Source organism: Strigops habroptila, chromosome 8 (assembly GCF_004027225.2).
Source record: "Strigops habroptila isolate Jane chromosome 8, bStrHab1.2.pri, whole genome shotgun sequence".
NCBI classification, from domain to species: Eukaryota; Metazoa; Chordata; class Aves; order Psittaciformes; family Psittacidae; genus Strigops; species Strigops habroptila.
In genome coordinates, this window is record NC_044284.2 from 252,417 (window position 1) to 273,124 (window position 20,708).

Below are 20,708 nucleotides of genomic sequence, written 5' to 3' on the forward strand. Positions count from 1 at the left end.
CTTGAAGTAACTTGATTCTTGGGGCATGATTCCTGTACCTCAGAGTAAGTTTTTAGTTACAGAGTATCAGCAATAGTAAAATCAGTTTTTCAACTGCAAATTACATCTAGAACCAAGCTTTCATTTCAGTGTGGACTTCTTTTTTGTAAATAGCATAATTACAGCACAGTGAAGAAGTTGGTGTGGCATCTTCTCTTGATGTATTGCATAGAAGCAAATTCCGTGAGCTTGATCTATGTGCTTCTTTCTATGTGTTTCATTCAATATCAAAAATTTAAACATAACCAAGAGTAGAGACTAACTTTTAGAGAGAAGGCACAATTTATTCAGAGTAATACTGAATGCAATAGTCATTTAGTAAAGCTGTGATTTCTTCTTTCCTAGGGTGACAGAGGATTTGATGGTCTTCCTGGCCTCCCTGGTGACAAAGGTAACAGGGTAAGAAAAGCATGTATATTTATACAACAACAAATTTACACTTTCACAGAAATAATGCACTGTTCATTAAAAATAACACTAAGGACTATGGGGAAAGTGAAAACAGAATGTCATCTTTTCACACTACAGAATACTATCTTAATTGTCACGTAATGTATTCCTTCTGAAACATTTTAGTAATATCAATCAATAGACAGCAATTCATATATATATTTTAATGATTTAAATACATTTTCAGAATTCAGATCACATCTTCATCTAAGTTTTGCTCTAATTTTTCTTAGTTTAGGGATTTGCTTGTTGGATTTAAAGTGATTGTTAAGGGAAATTGTAATAGGAAAAGGAAATGAGCATGAAGTTTCTGTATCAGGAGCATGACAAATTTTAACCTGCTGAGAAGCTTCCTCAAAAAATTTATTTGTATATTTGAACTACAAACTGAATTGTTTAGTGTGGCTTATTCCAATAACTGCAGCTTAAAGAAAGATCATAGTCAGGTCAGGTAAGTTAGGAAAATTTGAAGTAAGACTTAAATAATGTACTTGCTCCTTATGTCATACCAATCTATAGGATGAGACTGCATCTTTCCCTACGAAGTGCAGAAATGATCATAGCAGGAGATTTCTGCTTTAAATTATACCCTTAAGTTAGATGCTAATAACAACAAATTCTCCTGAATGTAAAGCCCTTACTATTGTCCTGGTAAGTGCAATGAACCATAAAAGAAGCGATGAGTGGGAATGTCAACAGAACCGTTCCCATATATTCTAAAGCTTGATGACCAAGGAATTACTACAGCTCTCACCCTTCAATGAGTTAGCATAGTTGCTGCACTTCCCAGAAAATCTCTGTGTTGTCTACTGGCCCATAATGTAGTTCTTTCTAATAGCATCTAAAGATACTTTTCTGAATTCTGTTTGCAATGTGAAAAGAACTTCCAGTGTCATACAGAAATGTCTTGGTCCTCTTTCATCCTCCCCTTTTACTTAAAGAGAGTAAAGCAACTAGCTCATCATAGAATTGAAATCCAGCTTAATCAGCAGGTGACCAGCAGAGGGGGATAGACATTAAGCTGTTGCCGTTACTTCACTCTTTTGAAGGCCAAGCAAAAATTGGTTCAGTCAGGGAATGTGTGTCTGCTTTCCAACCTGGAGTACTAGAATTGTCTCTCTGTAGGACCAGTGATAAAGAAATAACTGTGTTGTTTGGGTGTTGGGGGTTTTTTGGCAAATACTCTATTTGTTTCATATTTTCTAAACAAATAAACTAAAGCAGGAGAATAAGTTTGGGTTGAAATTTGCAAAATAGTATTTCTTTCAGCCCATTATTTAAAATCACTGCATTCTCATGTTTCTGTGGAAATCTTCTGTAAAAGTACAAAGTATGATCTTTCCAAAAGCAGCTGAATTCAAAGTCAGATCAGATCACTGTAGCTCTTTGGACTCATATATGCTGACAGCATATAATGCAAATACTCAGTTCTCTCTGGCTTGCAATAAAAAGCACAGAAGACAAGAGAAGCAAATCTTCTGTTGTAGTTATGTTTCAGCCGTAAGAGAATTGATGTTGAAAACACATAACTTGTGTGGAAGTTTTAGGACTACTTTTAGAATTATTCATATTTGAAATATGAGTTGCAAACTGGATGTCTCTCTGAGGTTATGCTTTTGTCAAATACAAATTGTCAGATAGGAGATACTGGATTTAATTCCAATGTAGGGAAGATCAGACCACATGGTGTAATATTCTTTTTAACTTCATTATTTATGTCTTTGAACTTTTATTATTTAGATATACTAGATGCGTAACTCTTCTCCAGTAAAAAAGCAAGACACTGTATATTAGAAGAAAAGGTCTAAGGAAAAAGAAATTCTGGCTTTAACAGAATATTTGAAGGAAAGTATTAGAGAACTGAAGACTGAGAATTCTGATAATGATAGGAAGTTTGGTTCTTAGTGCATGAGAATACCAGGACACTGAATGTAAGCTCCTAATCTAACTGCAAGGTGATTGCAAGACTAGAAAGATAGCCCTTGAGGGGGATGAACTATTTCAATATTTGAAAGCTTAAGTCAATCTTCACCTGGATGTTAACTGAAAGGCAGATTACAGATCATGCGTCTTGTGTCATCTTTCAGGAATGTCATTTAGCGTGTAGAAAACCACATGCTCTACCAGCAGATCACATTGAGTAGTTCCAAAACTTAGCAAAATATAGGAACTGCTGTATTGATTCATCTTATGGTTATTAAAGTGCAGTTCACAGAATTTCATTTCCTCTCCCATGCCAACTCCAACTTACAGAGGACAGAAAGGCAGTTGAATAAAGTCCTAGCATCCCTAATATTAGATAGGTTTGGGGGTAAGAGAGCAAGTTACATAAAATCCCTAGAAAAGTCTAAAAGAGTAAAGAACGGATCTGCTAAAGAGTGAGTTCATATATTTCTGTTAGGATCCACAGCAGTGGTCAGGCTCCTTGGAGACACTGATAAAATTAAGGAAAACAGCATGAATACTTTGTTGTTGTCCAATGCCAGAAGGAAGTCATAGTCTAAAAACCCGCTGTCCAGAAAGAGGTCAGTCAGTAGTGTTTGAGCTATGTAGCACACTATTTGTCTTTAGAAATAGGGAAAGAAAAATAAATCCTAAAAGTATGGTCCAGAATCTACTGAGGCTCTGCATATATAGAGTTGAAAAGCCCCAACCTCTGAGGGGAAGTATGGTAGTCTGGCTGCTTTCCACAGCCTCTGACAAATCAGTCCCAAGGCTCTCAGTGACTGGTGCCAGGGTGCATGGTTCTGAAACTTCACTGTGCATGGTTAGTGAACTTCACTGTGTATATTCCAGGGCCCAACAATTGGTTTATTAACTTCTGACTCACGTACACATGCCTTATTTCATTGGCAGTAATACATTGTGTAGCTGGAGGGGGAAGGTGCCAATGAGAAAAGGAAAATATGGGTAACACTGCCTTTTGTAGCAGTGGTTTGTTTTATGTTTTGGGGCCAAGAATAGTTACAGAGCGAAATTTTACAAAAATAATTAATTCATTTTATCAGTAATGTTTATTTTTATGTTGAAGTAATAAAAGACTTGAATCCCATAACCTATTACAGGTTTGTATCATTGTGTTGACATGTTTTGACACATCAGACTTCACCTAACACATTAGTTTTCATTTCCCTCCCCATCCACTATTGTTTCCAGCAACAGATATGTTATTTTTATAACTTTCATTATTCTACAGGGAGATCGAGGCCCGCAGGGACCTCCTGGCTTACCTGGTGAAGATGGATCAAGAGTAAGTTGCTATTTACACAGTCGAATCTGGAGTGAATCCTCATGAGGTGGGAATATGTTTGGTTTTTTTCCTAAAACTTATATTCCTTTTGTACAAAACCAGGGAGAAGATGGGGAAGTAGGACCAAGAGGTCTCCCAGGTGAAGCTGTAAGCAATACTTTCTTATTCTGTTTCTGTTACAAACAAAAATCACTATCAGTTTTTTTCCTTTCCATTGAACTGTTCTGAATTCCAGATACAAAAATTACTGCCTGTGTGTGAACGGCTGAAATGCAAACAAATGAACAGTTTTGTTAGGGGTGAAACATTATTTACAAGTTTAGAATTAGGACAGGGATATATCCAGCCAAGTATACCTAAATCCAGAATCACAAAAGCTATTTCTTACCCTGCTGTGTAAAATCAGTCACTGCGGTCCTTGATGCATGAGAATATAACCAAGCCCCTGTTGCTTTGAAAATGTTTTCTGAACATCTGTCTGTTAGAAAATAAGGCCTGGCTTCTCCTCTTTTTTCACACTACTGTGCTTCATTGTGTATTTTTACACTCGTTTCACATACAGAACTCCCACTGCTGTCAGTTGGAATTCTGCAGGTACTGTCACTACAGAGCAGTTCTGCTTTGCAGGCAAGAAGTCAAGCCTCAGAAAGGGGAATTTCACTCCAAATGTGTGATATACGGCTGCCTATTTGCAAAGTAGGAAGAAGTTGCTACAGAGTCAGTATTAGTGATTTGTAACTATCATACATGAGGAGACAGGAGACTCAGTCTCGCCTACTTTAGCAGCATGACATGAATGATGACACAAAACTAACATTAATTTACATAGTATAAAGCCATAAGATTACATTATAGACCAAATCTTGCTCTCCTTATTTAGGAGAATAGCCACTGGTCCTTTGTGGAGTTTTTTTAGCGGTAAGAGGAATAAATCTGATATCCAGAATGCCTTGTGTTTTCTATAATAAAATTACCAGTAATTTTTAATTATTTGTTGGATCTTTACTACAGATAAAAGCCCTGTTTTACTCTTAGAATAGTGGTATAGAGTACAAAGGCCATCATGTTTTTTAAGACAGGAATACAAACTTGTTTGCTGCTATTCAGGTCAGGCCTTTAGGCCAAGGCACAGCTGAAACTTTAGTGGAAGATGCTGTGCCAATGTTCTGCACCAGGAAATATAAATAGTTATCTCCTACCTTTCCCTGGAATGACCATACAGCAGCTAAATCAACACTTGCCCGTACACTGACATCCTGCTCAGGTGAGATGGCGGCTGGGCCGTGCCACCTCCTCCGGCGGGCCGGGAGGGAAGGGGCTGGCGGCAGTCGGGGGCTTCCCCGTGCAGCAGCGGCACACGGCGCCCGGGCAGCCCCTCGGCAAGGGGCGGGAGCCGCCGGTGGTCAGCAGAGCCGGGGGTGGGGCCCCGCCGCACGGTGTCACAGGCCGGTTCGAGGGGCGGGGCCTGCACCGGGCCGGGGCCGCCACTTGGAGCCGCTTTAGAAGGGTGAGGGGTAGTGAGGTGGGGTCGTCTCTGCTCCCACGTAACAAGTGACAGGACGAAAGGAAACGGCCTCAAGCTGCTCCAGGGGAAGTTTAGGCTGGAGATTAGGAACAATTCCTTCCCCAGAGGGTGCTCAGGCATTGGAACAGGCTGCCCAGGGCAGTGCTGGAGTCACCATCCCTGCAAGTGCTCACACACCGTGTAGCCGAGGCCTCAGTGCCATGGGTTAGTGGTGGCCTTGGCAGTGCTGGGAATGGTTGGACTTGAGCTTAAAGGTCTTTTACAACCTAGTTGATGGTATGATTCAGGAGAATCTGTTACTGGTGAATTTTTCCTTTCTTCCTTTCTCTCTTTCTTTCTCTCTCAACCCTCATGCTGCCTTCCCCTCATCCTTCCTATAGAATTAACTAGGTTGGAAAAGACCTTTAAGATCATTAAGCTCAAATATGACATTCCTTGCCCAGTCCTGCTCCTGGGCCTCTCTGTTCAGAAAGAGTCATGGGGGTGTTAATAAGTGTTTCGTCTCTTACAGGGCCCACGGGGATTACTGGGCCCCAGAGGTACACCTGGTCCCCCTGGACAACCTGTACGTATGAACTGTTTTGTATTTGCAATTTCCAGGAGAAAAATGGAAGTCCACCGAAAGTTGCTCATGCTTTTATTGTGTGTTGTAGGGCATTGCAGGTATTGATGGACCTTCAGGCCCAAAAGGAAACATGGTGAGTAAGTAAGCTGGGAACTAAAAAGGATGTGGGTTCTAAGAATCCTTTCCACATTCTCTTGCCCCTGCCACTATGTCATCTCTTCATTTAATTAAGCTTTTCTGTCAGAATATTCAGGTTCGTTACGATTTTACATAGAAAAGAGAAGCCACCTATTACTTAGCCTTTAGCCAAAAGGCCTAACCATGCTTTCTGTCAAGCTCCTACAGCACCATGGACTCCAGTGCTTAGGTCCTACATGTGGGCTGTTATTCTCTGTTAAAGAAAAAAACCATAATGTTCATTAGCATTAACAAAAAAAAGAGAAGTCATTCTGGATAGAAAATTGGTGGTAGACTTTAAAGAGGGAGGAACAATGATGAGTCTGTATTCCTTTTAGCACTGACAGTGAAGATCTGTAGTGCAGAAATGCAAACCTAATGCCCTGGTATTTTTTTGCATGGTAGGGTCCTCAAGGGGAACCAGGACCTCCTGGTCAGCAAGGAATTCCAGGCCCACAGGTGAGTGTAAAATAACTCTTGAGACATACGCTGTAACGTGCAGCAAATGATTAATAAATGGAAATTAATAAAAGGTTAGCATTTAATGTGCAAAACCGATAAAGCTTCAATGATTTTATAAATAACACTGCAAATGTACTTGGGGCAGTGGGAGCAGAGTTTTCAAGTAAAGCTTTCAGAGGGATTTTTCATTCAGGAGAAAAATGACTCATTCAGTGTTCCTGGAATGCATTAGGAACGGCCACACCTGGAGGAGGACTCTGAATAGGATCTTGTTACAGACCCACTGCCAGAATAGTGGCTTGTGCAAAAGGCTCACACAAAACTCCTGATCTAACTTGTAAGGGGCGTTGTGGGGGGAAGACACTTGTATTTGCCAGTATGTTTAAACAGATTAATGAGGGATCTTTAGTAGGGTGAATGTATGTATATTGTTCTCCCTGGTTTCTCACACTGGTTTCTTTTTAATAGGGGCTTCCTGGTCCTCAAGGTCCTATCGGACCTCCTGGTGAAAAAGTAAGTTACAGCATTATTCTGCATTTCACAGTCAGTTCTGTGCAACAGCCTTGCTCGTGTGTTTAAGAGCTTTGCTATGTTTCACAGAATAGTTAGCTAAGATCTAAAAATTAGCAGATCTTCCTGAAATCATTAAGGAAAATGAATAGCCAATAGAGGCCTGTCTGTCCTCTTGTATATGCCTTTTCACAAGCATCATTTCCTCCCTTTAATTTCAATTAATTCTCTGTTATTAGCTTCATAATCTCATCTATGATATTGAACAGCGTGTACTTGTATGTTGATTAGTTTCACAGCAAGCTGTGAAAATGATTTTTATTAATCTCTTTTTTATAACAAAGTTGTACCCATCCAAGTTCTCTGTTCTCAAGGATTATATTTTGACATAACTTTGCAGTAAAATTGACATACTGTAGTGTGCCACTTGGTGGGTTTTTTTTGTAATCTCTCTGTACATATTCTTGTGGTTTGAAACATGTCTTCTGTTAATTTCAGAAATGTCAGTATTGAATTCTACACTAATTTTACTTTTCTCCCCCTTTTGCTGAATTCTTGCTCTGTTGATTCTTCTTTGATTTTGCTTCTCTTCACTGTTTAGTATATAGTTTAGAGGAAATTGAAGGAGATATTAGGAATCAATATACATGGTTTTTACCTGCCTGTGTGCCTAAGAAATATTCTGACAAAATGGGCTAGGTCCACAATATATGCATTCCAGAGGCTTTCATGAAGATGTGCCATGCCTTTCAACTATGAGTGCTGGAGTTCTGTAACCTGTACTCTTTCTTTACTTCTTGATCTTGGTGGTATCTTTCATATGGTGAATCCTTTTATTCCTGAATTTCTAAATAATAGTTAATTTTGTACACCTTGTGTTGTGTGTGTCCATGTTCATAGGTAATTCCTGAAACCTGTTCTCAGGAATATGGGTGATTCGTATTGGCTAAAGATTTTAACAACTGGCCTTGTGGTTATATACTGTACAATAGTATCTTTCTAGGTTTAGTTTTGTCATAGTTTTGGTTTATCTCTGATATCTGTATCAAGGTATTTAGGTATAACTATATTTTATGTTCTTGGCTCTTAGAGTCAAATATATTGGTTCTGGGGTGGGGTTATTTTCCTCCCTAATTTGTTGCTTTAAAAACCCCATATTGTTATTATTATTCTCTACAGCTGTGGTGGGTTTGCCAGTTGTTTTAAAATGCTAAAAATATTTAAGGTAGTTTGCTGGTTTAGGGCATACCAGTCCTCAGCAGGGATGATGTTCCATTATCCTAGTAAATAATAAAATGTTCCCTATTGTTAAGATGTGTCTCTCTTACTGCATTTAGGGACCTCAAGGCAAGCCTGGCCTTCCTGGCCTTCCTGGTTCTGACGGGCCTCCTGTAAGTAACCAATATTTCTGAATACCTCTGTTGCAAAAAGAAAATGGAGCACTGGTAGTTCTAGTTGGCAACAGCATTATAAAATCCATCTAAAAATTTGTTGGAGCAGTTAAAAATGAAAGAATGACATTTTTGAAGCAGCTGCTAAAAATTGCTGTGGGCTTTTAAAATGTGGTTCCAGATGATAAAATGCATCTGAAACATCTGCAGGGCTATGTAAATACTCTAACTGACAAACAAAGGGCCAGACATTGCTTCACTGTAGTCCTACTATGTCAGTGTGGCAAAGCAAATCATCTGTAAAAATACTCAGCACTTGTTCTCTGAGGAGGCACAGAACAGACTAGATCTTTCTCTGCTTCCTGACCTAAGGTGCATGTTACATGTTTGGGCTGCTTCTTTCATTGTCTGCACTGGGACAGACAGTATTTAGAATCTTGTGATCACAAAGAATTCAGCTTAGCTCTGAGGATGCATTCACTCACATGAACAGTGTAACCACCTGAAGTAGCCTCGCTTACAGTTCAGGCACTAAACTGAAATGGAATCATTGTTCATAATGACATGTATATGCGCTACTTTTCTTGCATCAAAAGCATCATCTTTTTGTACCACCAACAGCCATTAGACAGTGTGACTTCTCAGATCATGCCTCTCCTCTCCTTGCCATTTTCCCTTACAATATTTCTTTTTAAGTTAAATCTGCATTTCTTAAACAGGACTTTTCAGCAGGATAAGAAAACCAGAACTGACTGCAGGGGTTTCACTGCATAGATGCTTATTTACAAATATAGAACTGTACCCAGGGCTCTCAATCTCTCTTTTACCCACCAAAGTACCGTTTTCATGTAGCGTTATATATGCAATGATAGTCTACCTAGAATTCTCTATTTTGAATCATTGTCTAAACATTTAAACTTTCCCCCTTATTCTTTTCTGCATGATGGGAACAATGTTAATTTCCAAACATAAGCGTTACTTTAAAATCTCTATCTTGTTAAACTTTGAAAGCAGGGGGAGGGGAGGAATGCTGCAAGAGATAACCAGGTATTAGCACAGGTCTGTACGTGATGTACATCCCTGCTGTGGTGCGTTGACCCCAGTCAGCAGCTAAACACCCCCCCAGTCATTCACTTCTGCCACAGTGGGATGGGGGAGAGCATGAGAAGATCAAAACCAAGAAAACTCATTGGTTGAGGTAACAGCAGCTTAATAAGTGGAGCAAAACTACACACAGAAGCAGAGCAAAATCAGAAATTCATTCATTACTTCCAATCTGTAGGCAGATAGCTAGCCACTTGCTGGGAAGTTGGGCTTCAGCATGCATGAGGGCTACGTGGGAATACAAACACCATAACTGTGAATGTCCCCTCCTTCCTCCTCCTTTCCCTGAGCTTTTATTGCTGAGTATGATGTCATATCATATGGTATGGTATATCCCTTTGGTCATTTGGGGTCTGCTGTCCTACCTTTGTCCCCTCTCAGCTTCTTGCTCAACCTCAGCTTGCTGTCTGAGGGGTTAGAAGGGGACAAGAAGAAAACCACACTGTACAAGCACTGCTCAGCAATAGCCAAAACACTGGTGTGTTACCTAGACGGTGTGAGTCACAAATCCAAAACACAGCATCATATGGGCTGCTATGAAAAAAACTAACTCCATGGGTACACCCACCCAAACTTATCTCCCTCCTGCACAGTCAGGTTTGTTCAGAGGAAGGGCTGTAGAGGCAGGTTAAACTTCAGTCCATCCTAATTGACATGACCTATTTACAAACATAGAACTACACTAGTGATTGAAGGCAGTAAACAGTACCTTCCTGACTGCAGTGAGCTTTGTAGCTGCTCCCATAGTACCTGTGTTAAGATCTGACGGAAGCTCCAGAGCATTTTTTTCAGGAGATGAGATAAACTCTTGCTAGCTATTTCATTTCACTTCTAGATGAGGAAATGTCCTTCTATTTTGAAGGTGAGACATTGTTAAAAATGGTATATTATACTGGAATTAATAGAAATCTAAAAGGATACAAATACACTCTTTATTAGCATCATTTTTAAAGTCATTTCATGTTATAGAGACCTCTAACTGGGTTGAGATTTCAATTTTATGCTCAAGAATGCATATTCTGGGAGGTTAGGATTAAAAACCTGACATATGTAGATTTAAACAAGCAAATAACAAATCTTTAATGTTAGTAAGACAAACTCTTTAAAGGAAAACTAACCATCACTGGTAAGCAGGTATCAAATGCTTTTTATTTTAATCATTCTTTTAGTAAAGAACATAGTTCAAACTGTTTTCCAAGGCCAGAAAATTGAATGTAAGCATAGGGGTTTGTCATATAAGATTAACAGCCACATCAAAGTCATATCATATTTGACACACTGGAAACATTTTGCAATGTCAGTGACACCAAAACATGAATGGTTTTAGTAACTGGCTACATGTTATGTGGGAACACATGCTTGGCAAAACTAAAGATTTACTATGCTTCTCTAGTAAGACTGATAAGCATAAATTCCTGACTGATTCTCATAAACTTCTGTTAACCTTTAGTCGCATTGAATTACATTTAAATTTTGCAGCATTTTGGTGTATTTTCTTCAAGAAAGGAAAACAGTGGATCGGTTAATGTTTTGAGTGCTGCAGTATTAATGTCAATGATTCAGAGCATAGGCTAACACAGAAATGTATTTTGTTTGAAATGTAAGTCACACTTTAAAACAAAGACACAGAACGTTAGGGCTAGATCAGCCGTCTGTTGGCTTCTGCAGCAAATTCCATAATCTTTTAAATAATTTTAGGAATGTGTAATATTAATCACCCTGCTTGTTTCAGAATAAAATCTGTTGATGTCTTGCATTATAAACTCTAACTGCTTAAACATTAACTAAACAAAAGGAGTGATCAGGATAGTCCTGAAAACATTAATGTAACTATTGTCCCGTTTCTTCCTTATTATGTAAATTAAATCAGTATTTAAAAGAACATCTTTTCTCAACATTTTGTGCTTGTTTGTGTTCTAATTCAGAAAAAGGGTGATGAGTGACTTGAAATTCAAGTGTTTAAATAATTGTGATTTTTATAATAAAATGTCACTACCAAAAAATGAGTATTTCCCAAATCAGGTATGTTTCTTTTAAATCAGGGTCATCCTGGCAAAGAAGGTCAGTCTGGAGATAAAGGTGCATTGGTGAGTTTTAAAACTTCTCCATTTATTTATTTAGCTTTCAAGAAAACCTTTGGCAAGTTTTTCAGCTTTATGACACATTGTTGCTCCAAGAACTGTTTAGGAAGATACTAGAAAACTCATGGCACATTCAAAGCATCTGTATACAGTAAAAAAATATTTATTATATTCTAAATATTACAGAAATTCTAAATAATATAGAGATAAAACTTTGAAAGTAAAACTAATCGTGGAGTTGACAGAATGGCAGTCAACGAAGTTGCATGCATTTCATATAAATAACTTGCAAATAGTTTCTGTTTACAATTCCATTGTATAGAGTACCCATGAGGGCTCTTCAGAACCTTGTACAAACACATGCGTGTTCATAGTACTTTTTAAGTGACCTTCAAGTCAGTTACAGTGAAAAGTAATTTATTTCTTTATGAAGCACTGAAGAGTCTTGGGGCTCTTTAAAGCATTATGCTTGCTCAGTATTGACCTTCATTTATCCAGAATAGCACCCTTTATAGCACCTGAAATCAATTTCAGTTGCAGTACTGATTTCAGTGGCAATACTGAAACACAGTCTGAATAAATAGCATGAATGAATGAATAGAACAGCTCAGAAAGTACAGTTCCACTGAAATCAGAATATTAGTATTTGTCCAAAATGTTGTTCTGTGTTAAAGGCTTGTAGATTTTATCCTGATTCCTTGAGAAAATAAAGCTTACATAGAGCATTTATGTTTTGAAATTACAGGTGTGTGTGACCATCTTGTCAGTTGTTCCTTATTTCTTTTGAATTTACTGATCAGTTTCAGCCAAATTTGATGGAAAATTTTATTTCTCAGAGATGTTAGCAGTCTAGAGGTGTTGTGAGAAGACAGTTGGAAAGGCCTCATTAGGGAAAGATTTTATTATCTGTCCATCTCAGACATTGGAGAATCATCAACAAAGCATCCTTAGACACAGATTGGTTTTCTTTGTTACTTTTTCCAATGACCATTGTTTCAGATAATTTATATTGTGGATAGATTTTTCTGAAATATACAAGTAGAACCAAGTTAATAATTCTATTAATCATCTTATAGTGATATTGAACTTGACTACTGGTATGTGATATGGCTTCTTAGTGGCAGACAGCCCAGTGTTATTTTGATATCTCACTGAAGACTGCTGCATTATAGTGAAAGAACAAAGATAGACTCAGAAGAGAACTGCTTGCTAACCAAATACTGTACAAACAAAGGTTCTTTACTCCAATGTATTTTAGGGGCCTCCAGGTCCTCAGGGTCCAATTGGCTATCCAGGTCCTCGTGGTGTAAAGGTAAGATTTAATTACTGGATTCCCGCCTCCACCATTTTTTGAATATGTGCATGTGGGTAATTCTTTGTATTCTTTCTTTAGGGAGCTGATGGTGTCCGTGGTCTCAAGGGATCCAAAGGTGAAAAGGTAAATCTGACTGCATTTAATTCCTTTCCCTTTTTTCACTGGGTTGTCTTCTGTCTCCTTCACTGCAGTGTGTTTTCTCTTGTACCAGTGAGTTTATTTTTGCCTTACCGTAGGGACATACCAAGCCCAATTCATAAGTCAGTGACCTCCATGGTTATTTACACTGGTCCAAAGTGAATATAAAACCTTCAGTTATTAGAATGGCTTAGGATTCTCTTCACTCCAGTTTAAGTAACTTCTCTTTAAGGTGCTCTTAGAGTAGAGAATTAGACGTCCCCTCTTTTGTTAATACTATAGTGGGTACGAAGAAACTTGTGCCCCAGAGAGATTTGTGGTGACAATAGTGTTATTTTATCTGTTTTGATAAAGCTAGATTTTGTATTTTTCTTTAATGTACATCTTCCAGTGGCTTTCTAGGTTCCAGGTGGTTTTGTTCCAGATCTTTGGCTTTGCCAGACTGTTGGACAATCCCAGCCAGATGCATATATATGAACACGAAGAAAGCTTTTACATCCTCCCAATACCTTTAATTCTGTACGTGGAGCTCTTACTAGAGCAAACACCAACTAGTACGATCTCTCCTGACTTCTGATAGTCTGCAGTGGCTAAAGCTACAGCCAGAACTTGTTAAATTCCCACTTTCCTCAGCACCCAGAATGAGACAGATAACAAACAGCATCAGTCATACTTCCTGACTGCACAGGCAAATTCAGCCTTGAGGCTCGGGTGGCTACTGTGCAGATATTTATAGCTATTTCTGAAGCAGAAGACTCAGTCTTGTTGAAAAGCCTTAATTTCAGCACTAGAGATCTGTCTTTCATGCTGAGATGCCAAGAGCTGCTGTACATTTTCAGGCTTTCCTAAACCACAGTTTGTCTAGTCTGCATATACTCATTTTAGAGTTGCTCATTAAATCTAAGATATAAAAGAATGTGTTTAATACCTGTGGAAACAGGACAGTTCAAAACCCCAGCTTTTTCTTGTTCCTTATTAAACTACTAATATCCATCTAGGACAAAATACAGAACTCGCATATAAATAAGCTTAATACATGTGTGTATATATGTATGTGTATCAATGAATACTGATTAACATCATCTCCACAGTATTTCTGTGTTGATCTCACAGTTGCAATAAGACACTGAATTCTAGTGAATACTTCAAAAGGTCACACAAAGACATTTCACAGATTGTCCGCACAGTGTTACACAGGCCTTTTTTACTGACATTATGCAGATGCCATTACATGGAGGAACTCACTGTAAGAGGCAGAAATAAATACACTGATCATTTAGGAAAGCCTCTGTAGATCTGGAATGGTCCCAGGGATATCTGAAGAGGTCTGTCTCTGTAGTAAATCTGACTAGAACTGTAGCTATTTTATTTTTTGTTAGCAGCAGAAGAGGAAATAGAGCGTTCAGCTCTCTCCTTCCACATGGAATAAAATCATCCTCTTGTAGATCTCAATAGCTGGAACCTCACTGTGAAAGCTGAAGAAGAGTTTCAGTTCATTTGGCAGCCATTTGGACAGTAGCTGGCCTGCAGTCAGTCATTGCTGATATGTTGCAAAGTGTTCTCATTTGGTTATTATTGCCCATGGCCATAACTGAGCAGATTCTACAACTAAAGCTTTTTTTTTCATGTATTCTGCACTCTAACTTTTTCACCTCTTTCTAAACTTCAAGAAACACCACCCTGAAATTTTAATCTATGCAATAAGGTGACCGTATAAAGCCTAGTTTTACCATTTAGAAAGTGTGGGAGACCTGCTTTTAGAAGGCTTTTTAGTGTATTTTTTCAGTGAATCACAATGGGTTACCTCTTTTTTTTTTTTTTTTTTTTTTTTGTCTCTTCACCAATTTTGAGCTGTTTACCACAAGTCTGTTTCTGTCACCCTTTCTAGGGTTATTTGTTGCATGCACTATGACTGCTTCTGAACAAAATCAAAATGGCTTTAGCCTTGCAATCTGTCTCAGTTGCTGACAGGGGAGAAGATAAAGCTTTTGTAAGCACAGGAATGAAAAATGCAAACTTCTTTTTTAAAGTGAGGATGAAACAGAAAGCCTATCTATCTTGTAGTTTTTTTTTAGTTGGAGGGTTTTTTTTCAGTAATATGGAGCACAGTATCACTCTTTCCTGGCTTTATTGACAGTCCAGATATTACTCAGCTACTAACTCAGCAATATTGCTTCAGCATATTAAAAAATACTGAACGTTTTACTATGTGCTTTTCATCACAAAGACCTTTGCTCCCAGGACATAAGCATCCAATAAAAACACAGTCAATAATCTTTGTTGTCTGGATATTATAACAGTAGTTGTATGATGAACTCGTATAACTACATACAGTCTAAGAAAGAGCAAACCCAAAGCTAATCAGTTATATTAGAGCAAGTAAGTTGTGAACAACTCCACTGAGCAACTCTGGAGATTTCTGTTTGTATCTCAACTAACTTCTAATTGCATAAATGAAAATTGTCAGAGTACTGTCTGCTTCACCTTCAGCACGGTGGCCTATTAAAATGCTAGAGTAAATTCTCTGTCAGAATTTACTAGGTAGTAAATTAGTAATTCTCACTAGGAATAACACCAGTGTGAACCTATTTTGCCACTGTATACGGATTCAATCTTAATGGCAATTAGTTTTCCTACTTTCTTTCAATCACGTCATCCAATGAAAGTAGGCAGAGCTGAGTATTGCCAGATACTGAACTACTATATAGAGATGACTACTTCTTCTTTTAGGTTATGAACACTAATTCCTGTGTGTTTTTTTTTTTTTTTTTTTTTAAATTAAGGTGTGATAACCAGCCATTTTTTTTATTCCTTTTCATGATACTATTAAGACACTAGTTTAAAAAAAAAAAATTAATACAAAAGGAGATCCTGCTATCAAGAAGAATAACACTGAATAATTTGCCACCAATTTTTTTTAGTTAATTGAATGGATGACCTTACAAAAGAGAGTGATTATCAAAAAAAGCTTAAGAGTTAAGAAAAGAGCTTTGCACGATAATTCATAATAAAACAGAACTGTGTTGTCTCTATCTTTAACCAGATTTTATACAGCTTTAAACAGCTGTTATTAGAAACTTTTAAATAAAACCTAATTTTGTATAGTGCAGTGATATACTTTCTCTGAAATAGTGATAGCCGTATTAGATTTGCTGGTGTCTGAACATCTCACTGCAGAATATATTAGCTAAATATATTCTGTAGTGAATGTATTTTCTTCTTCTATCTGTGGCAAAAAGAATCCTCTCTATTACTAAAAGTCATTATATGCATTTCTGCTTTTTTTAGGGTGAAGATGGTTTTCCAGGATTTAAAGGTGACATGGGCCTTAAAGGTGACCGGGTAAGCATTTATTCATAACCCATATGTTCTTAAAAAGTTTCAGTGTTATTATTTTGAAAGGATCAGTGAGCAAATAAATGTAAACCAAAAATGAGATAAGAGCTAGTAGCTTAAGTTATTTCTGTTCTCTGTGCATGCACAAATTTGAGCCAGAAATTTGGTTCTTGTGAGTCAATAATGGCAGGGTTATAAGGAGGAAGAGAATATCAGTCTTGGATATCCTTTTCACTAAGCTTCTGCCTAGGGAATCTTCTTTTCCAGATTCCAAGATCTCTAGTATTTGCCTGAGGAAAATTAATCTATCCAGGATAAAGATTTTTCCATTGCAATGTAGCATATTGCAAATGTCTGCCAAAATGAAGTTGATTTAACCCAATGAACACTTCCTTTCATAGGAAGTGTTGTGGAGGTTCTAAAAAAACTTGTCACAAGAGGCTCCTGGCCTGTATCTGTTGTCTGTATACATAAATAACTGGGAAGATGGTATCCACGTTAGTACTTAAATACAGACATTCTTCTTTCTATCAACTGTCAGAGTGCCTTCGGAAGAATTTAGGGAAGAGAAAATAAGAATACACCGTTTCCAGATGTAGCTCTCTTCAGGCAAAGCGGCTGGGCTCTTAGACTCTTGAAAGTAATATTCAGTGCCTAATTTATATATACATATCCATTTATATAATGAACATACACAGTGGTATTTTCCTCATTGGAAATTGGGCAGGGTTTTGAGCAACCTGATCTAGTTGAAGATGTCTCTCTGCATTGCAGGGGGGTTGGACTAGATGACCCTTATAGGTCCCTTCCAAACCCCAAACCATTCTATGATTCTGTGATTCTAATCTTTATTTACATTTACTGAAAACTTATTTTCAAGTACTTGTAGGTAGTCTCTTTAATATATGCACAACGCCAATTGTTCCATATTTATAATGTGGTGTGTTTTAGGGAGAAATTGGTCAGCCAGGTCCACGAGGAGAAGATGGTCCAGAAGGTCCTAAAGGTCGAGCAGGTCCATCTGGGGACCCAGGTGCTGCTGGCCCAGCTGGAGAAAAGGTCAGTAGTCAGATATCAACTAAATAAACATGTAATTGCCTCATAACATACATAGAGCATGTATGTTCTTCATCACTAAAAAACCAAGCTTCCATATCTGCACAATCTTTAGCTACCTAACAGTAGGTTTTTTGAGACACTACTACAGCAGATCACTGGCGTTCACATTTGAACAAGTACTGGGAATCACTAATATCATTTGTAAGTATACAAAAAGGCATTCTAGGACTTCATCAGCACATAAGGCAGCTAAATCCTTACCCCAAATTACATACAGTGCATGCCAGCTAAGGGAAACATGATGCAAAGAAAATAGTTGGGCACAAAGGACGATAAAGGAGCTGCTGGAGAGTGAATTAATATTCACAGTCATATTATCACAAATTGTGACATGAAGATTGTTTTAACAAAAATCCAAAATAGGGTTGGAAAAAAGTGAAAGAGGCTGTTAAAAAGGATGGTGGTATGAAATATAGGAGTGAACAAGCTCAAAGATAAGTACAAATCTCTATAGAATCCTGACCTCAACAAAAACCACTGGAGATTGATTTAGAGGAGGAAAAGAGCTGAGGAATGCATGTGCAGGTACCATATCTCACTGTGTGACAGCATCAGAAAAGAAAAGCGATTTCAGCAGTGGAATATTGGATAACTAGGAAAGAATGATAAAATAAAACTGAAGTGATGGTTCAGAAATGCGTATGCTATATTTCACTAAAGTGAGAACATACTGAAGAAAATATTTGCCTTAATTTTTTTTCTTTTGTTTAACTGTGGCTTTAATGCTAGTTCTGTCTTGAAAAGAATAGGACAGGAGGTGCATTTTACATTTCTTTCTCAGTTTTGCTGTCTTTGAAATAGGAACAGTTACTATTTTCCAGCAATATCCCATCTGACATCATGATTGATTATTCTGTCTTTTTATCTATATACAGTCTTTGAAAGTATACACTGAAATCTTAGTAATTATTTGGTACCACTAAAAAGATAATGAGGTTCACAGTTAAGAACAGTTAAGTTAAGCAAACTTGGGAACAAACTCTCTTTTCTTCAAAAGCTGCTACTTTTTGCAAGTATGTCATTAGTAGAACTTTAGAAAGATATTAGGGTTATAATGTGAGCATAATGTCATTCATAAACTCTTAGAGAAGTATTAATCAAACACTCATTAAAAAAAAAAGATTTATTCTTAGGTTTACTTAACTATTGCAAATTATTTATGAATCAGTGCTCTCCACAATTTTGCAAGATATCTCACCAGCTGTTAGGTCATTGAATTGATTCATTAGGTCATGAATCAAAGAACATATTAAAAAAAAAGAAGCTCAGAACTATTCTCCTACATGAATTCAACCTGAGTTCACACCAGAAAGCCAGTGTATTCAGTTTTAACTAGATCAGCAAAGCAATCCACAATATTAAAGGTCATATTATACATATTAAACAATACTAAGGGTCATACTGTTTTCACTTACAACATATTTGTATTCTCCAGAAAGAACTGTACGTTTCCTTGCAATGGTTGTTTTCTGTATCACTGAGCTGGCAAAAATGTAAGGATATTAGGAATCTTACAAAAATGTGTGGTGTTGTCATGATATCTGCAGAATAATTAACTGAGAACATCTGCAAAAGAGTCTTTTTCAAGTCTTTATAACCTAAGTAAAAATAAAGTAAACCAAACCAAAACCAAATAAACTTTGTTTTATAGTTGTTACTTTTTAAATATGAATTAGAGTTATTTTCAATTCCCGTTATTGAAATTACTCAGTGTGAATATAGGTTCATGTTTTCAAGCATTTCTTCTTCACAGTGACATATATGGGACTCACAGTCTGACAAGTCCAGAATCTGGAGCCCTAACTACCAGAAGATACTTGAAAAAGATATTGGTGTTGCTAACACTGTTAGCTGGGCTTGGGATTTTATACCCAAAGTTTTACCTTTTCTACAAATATTTATACCTTTTCTTGCCCATTGAAAGTCAAACATCTTCTCTGGATATTCTGTGGATACTTGGTCGGAACAGAGTGTGTCAGAAAAGAGTTCTGTGATGTTGGCTCTGTGATATTTATTTTAGCACAAAGACTAGAATAATCTTTGTGAACTCTTAGATCTCCCTACAATATTAGAGAAGTGCTTGTAAGACCAGTTATTAATGTTCTATTCCCTTGTCATTCCTATGACTTATTTAAGGAAAAGATACTACTTTTCCATAGTAATGAAGGTGCCAGAGTAGTCTCTTATTCTCTATGTTCAACTGATCCTGTGATAAGAAAACTCTCTTGCCCAAGTAGGTCTAAGGCTGGATTTGCTTAATAAAGGATATGCCAGGTATGGTGCCAAAAAAATGAGGAACACATCAGAGCTTATCATCAGAGAAAAGCTTATCATCAAAAAACCCATCCATACCCTCATTCAAAACCTAGCAACTGGGATTGCTTAGTCATAAAGTCAGGGACAAAACTTACGCTGACTTTGGCAAGAGTTTGACACACTGTCATGTTGCAGAACATTTCATTTATTGTGATGCATGCAGCTTGTTCCAGTTTCACACAGAACTGGCAGCATTATAATATTTCCATAAATCAAAACATTCTTTAATATAATGTCTGTGCCAGACACATGCACTTACATGAATATAACGATATACAACATCTTTATTCATGTGCTGCATTTTTTATGAATAGACATATTTCTTTGGGCAGATTTCTTTTCCCATTCAGGTTTCTCCTTCCTCTTTTTCATTATCTAAGGTTACTGCAGAGTACTATCTTATATTATATAATCATATCTTTTCCATTGAGATCTTCTCCAAAATGTGATAGTCTGGAGAATAAAAAAAGATAAAGAGGAAAAAAAAAAGGCAGAAAAACATATTAGCTGTGTAAAGCAAATAAGAAATCTTGTCCCAGTATTACCAAGAAGGTTCACACCTTTCTTTGTGTGATATTTCAAAGACAAACTGCTTTCCCTTGCTTTTGAAAGTGGCAAACCATCACTCATACTCTAGAGGTATGAAGAAAACATCTCAATGGGGCAGGATACCGTTTTTCATTTCTAGGTTGTTAACATCAGCGTTGATCAGACTGCTCATCCTGTTGTCCTTTCTGAACATAGCAAGTTGATGATAGTTGTTGACAAATCTCTTGTCAACAATAGTCAGTGGGGTATGATTTATCAGTCTCAAATATTTTAGAGCTATTCAAGAAAAAATGGATTCTTCAAATGCCTGTTCATGAAAAATCTGTGGAAAATGGAGCAGCCATTGCACAGTATAAATTAAAAAGGATTTCTTCTGACTTA

The 20,708-nt window shown here is 37.4% G+C and overlaps 1 protein-coding gene and 1 long non-coding RNA gene across 2 annotated transcripts in view; one reads left to right on the forward strand and one right to left on the reverse strand.

Annotated features, from left to right (window-relative positions):
- Positions 1-20,708, forward strand: part of COL11A1 (collagen type XI alpha 1 chain) — a 161,365-nt gene that overhangs the window by 70,698 nt on the left and 69,959 nt on the right. The window contains exons 18-30 of the mRNA XM_030494785.1: positions 385-438; positions 3,686-3,739; positions 3,842-3,886; positions 5,776-5,829; positions 5,918-5,962; positions 6,412-6,465; positions 6,937-6,981; positions 8,316-8,369; positions 11,516-11,560; positions 12,813-12,866; positions 12,948-12,992; positions 16,296-16,349; positions 17,295-17,402. Coding sequence (XP_030350645.1) covers positions 385-438; positions 3,686-3,739; positions 3,842-3,886; positions 5,776-5,829; positions 5,918-5,962; positions 6,412-6,465; positions 6,937-6,981; positions 8,316-8,369; positions 11,516-11,560; positions 12,813-12,866; positions 12,948-12,992; positions 16,296-16,349; positions 17,295-17,402 — 711 coding nt within the window. The remainder of the gene's footprint in view (positions 1-384; positions 439-3,685; positions 3,740-3,841; positions 3,887-5,775; positions 5,830-5,917; positions 5,963-6,411; positions 6,466-6,936; positions 6,982-8,315; positions 8,370-11,515; positions 11,561-12,812; positions 12,867-12,947; positions 12,993-16,295; positions 16,350-17,294; positions 17,403-20,708) is intronic.
- Positions 303-5,123, reverse strand: LOC115611600. Its single transcript, XR_003992642.1, has 3 exons — positions 4,987-5,123; positions 3,720-3,912; positions 303-418 (listed from the first exon to the last, which is right to left on the reverse strand). It is a non-coding gene; the product is annotated as an uncharacterized LOC115611600 (long non-coding RNA).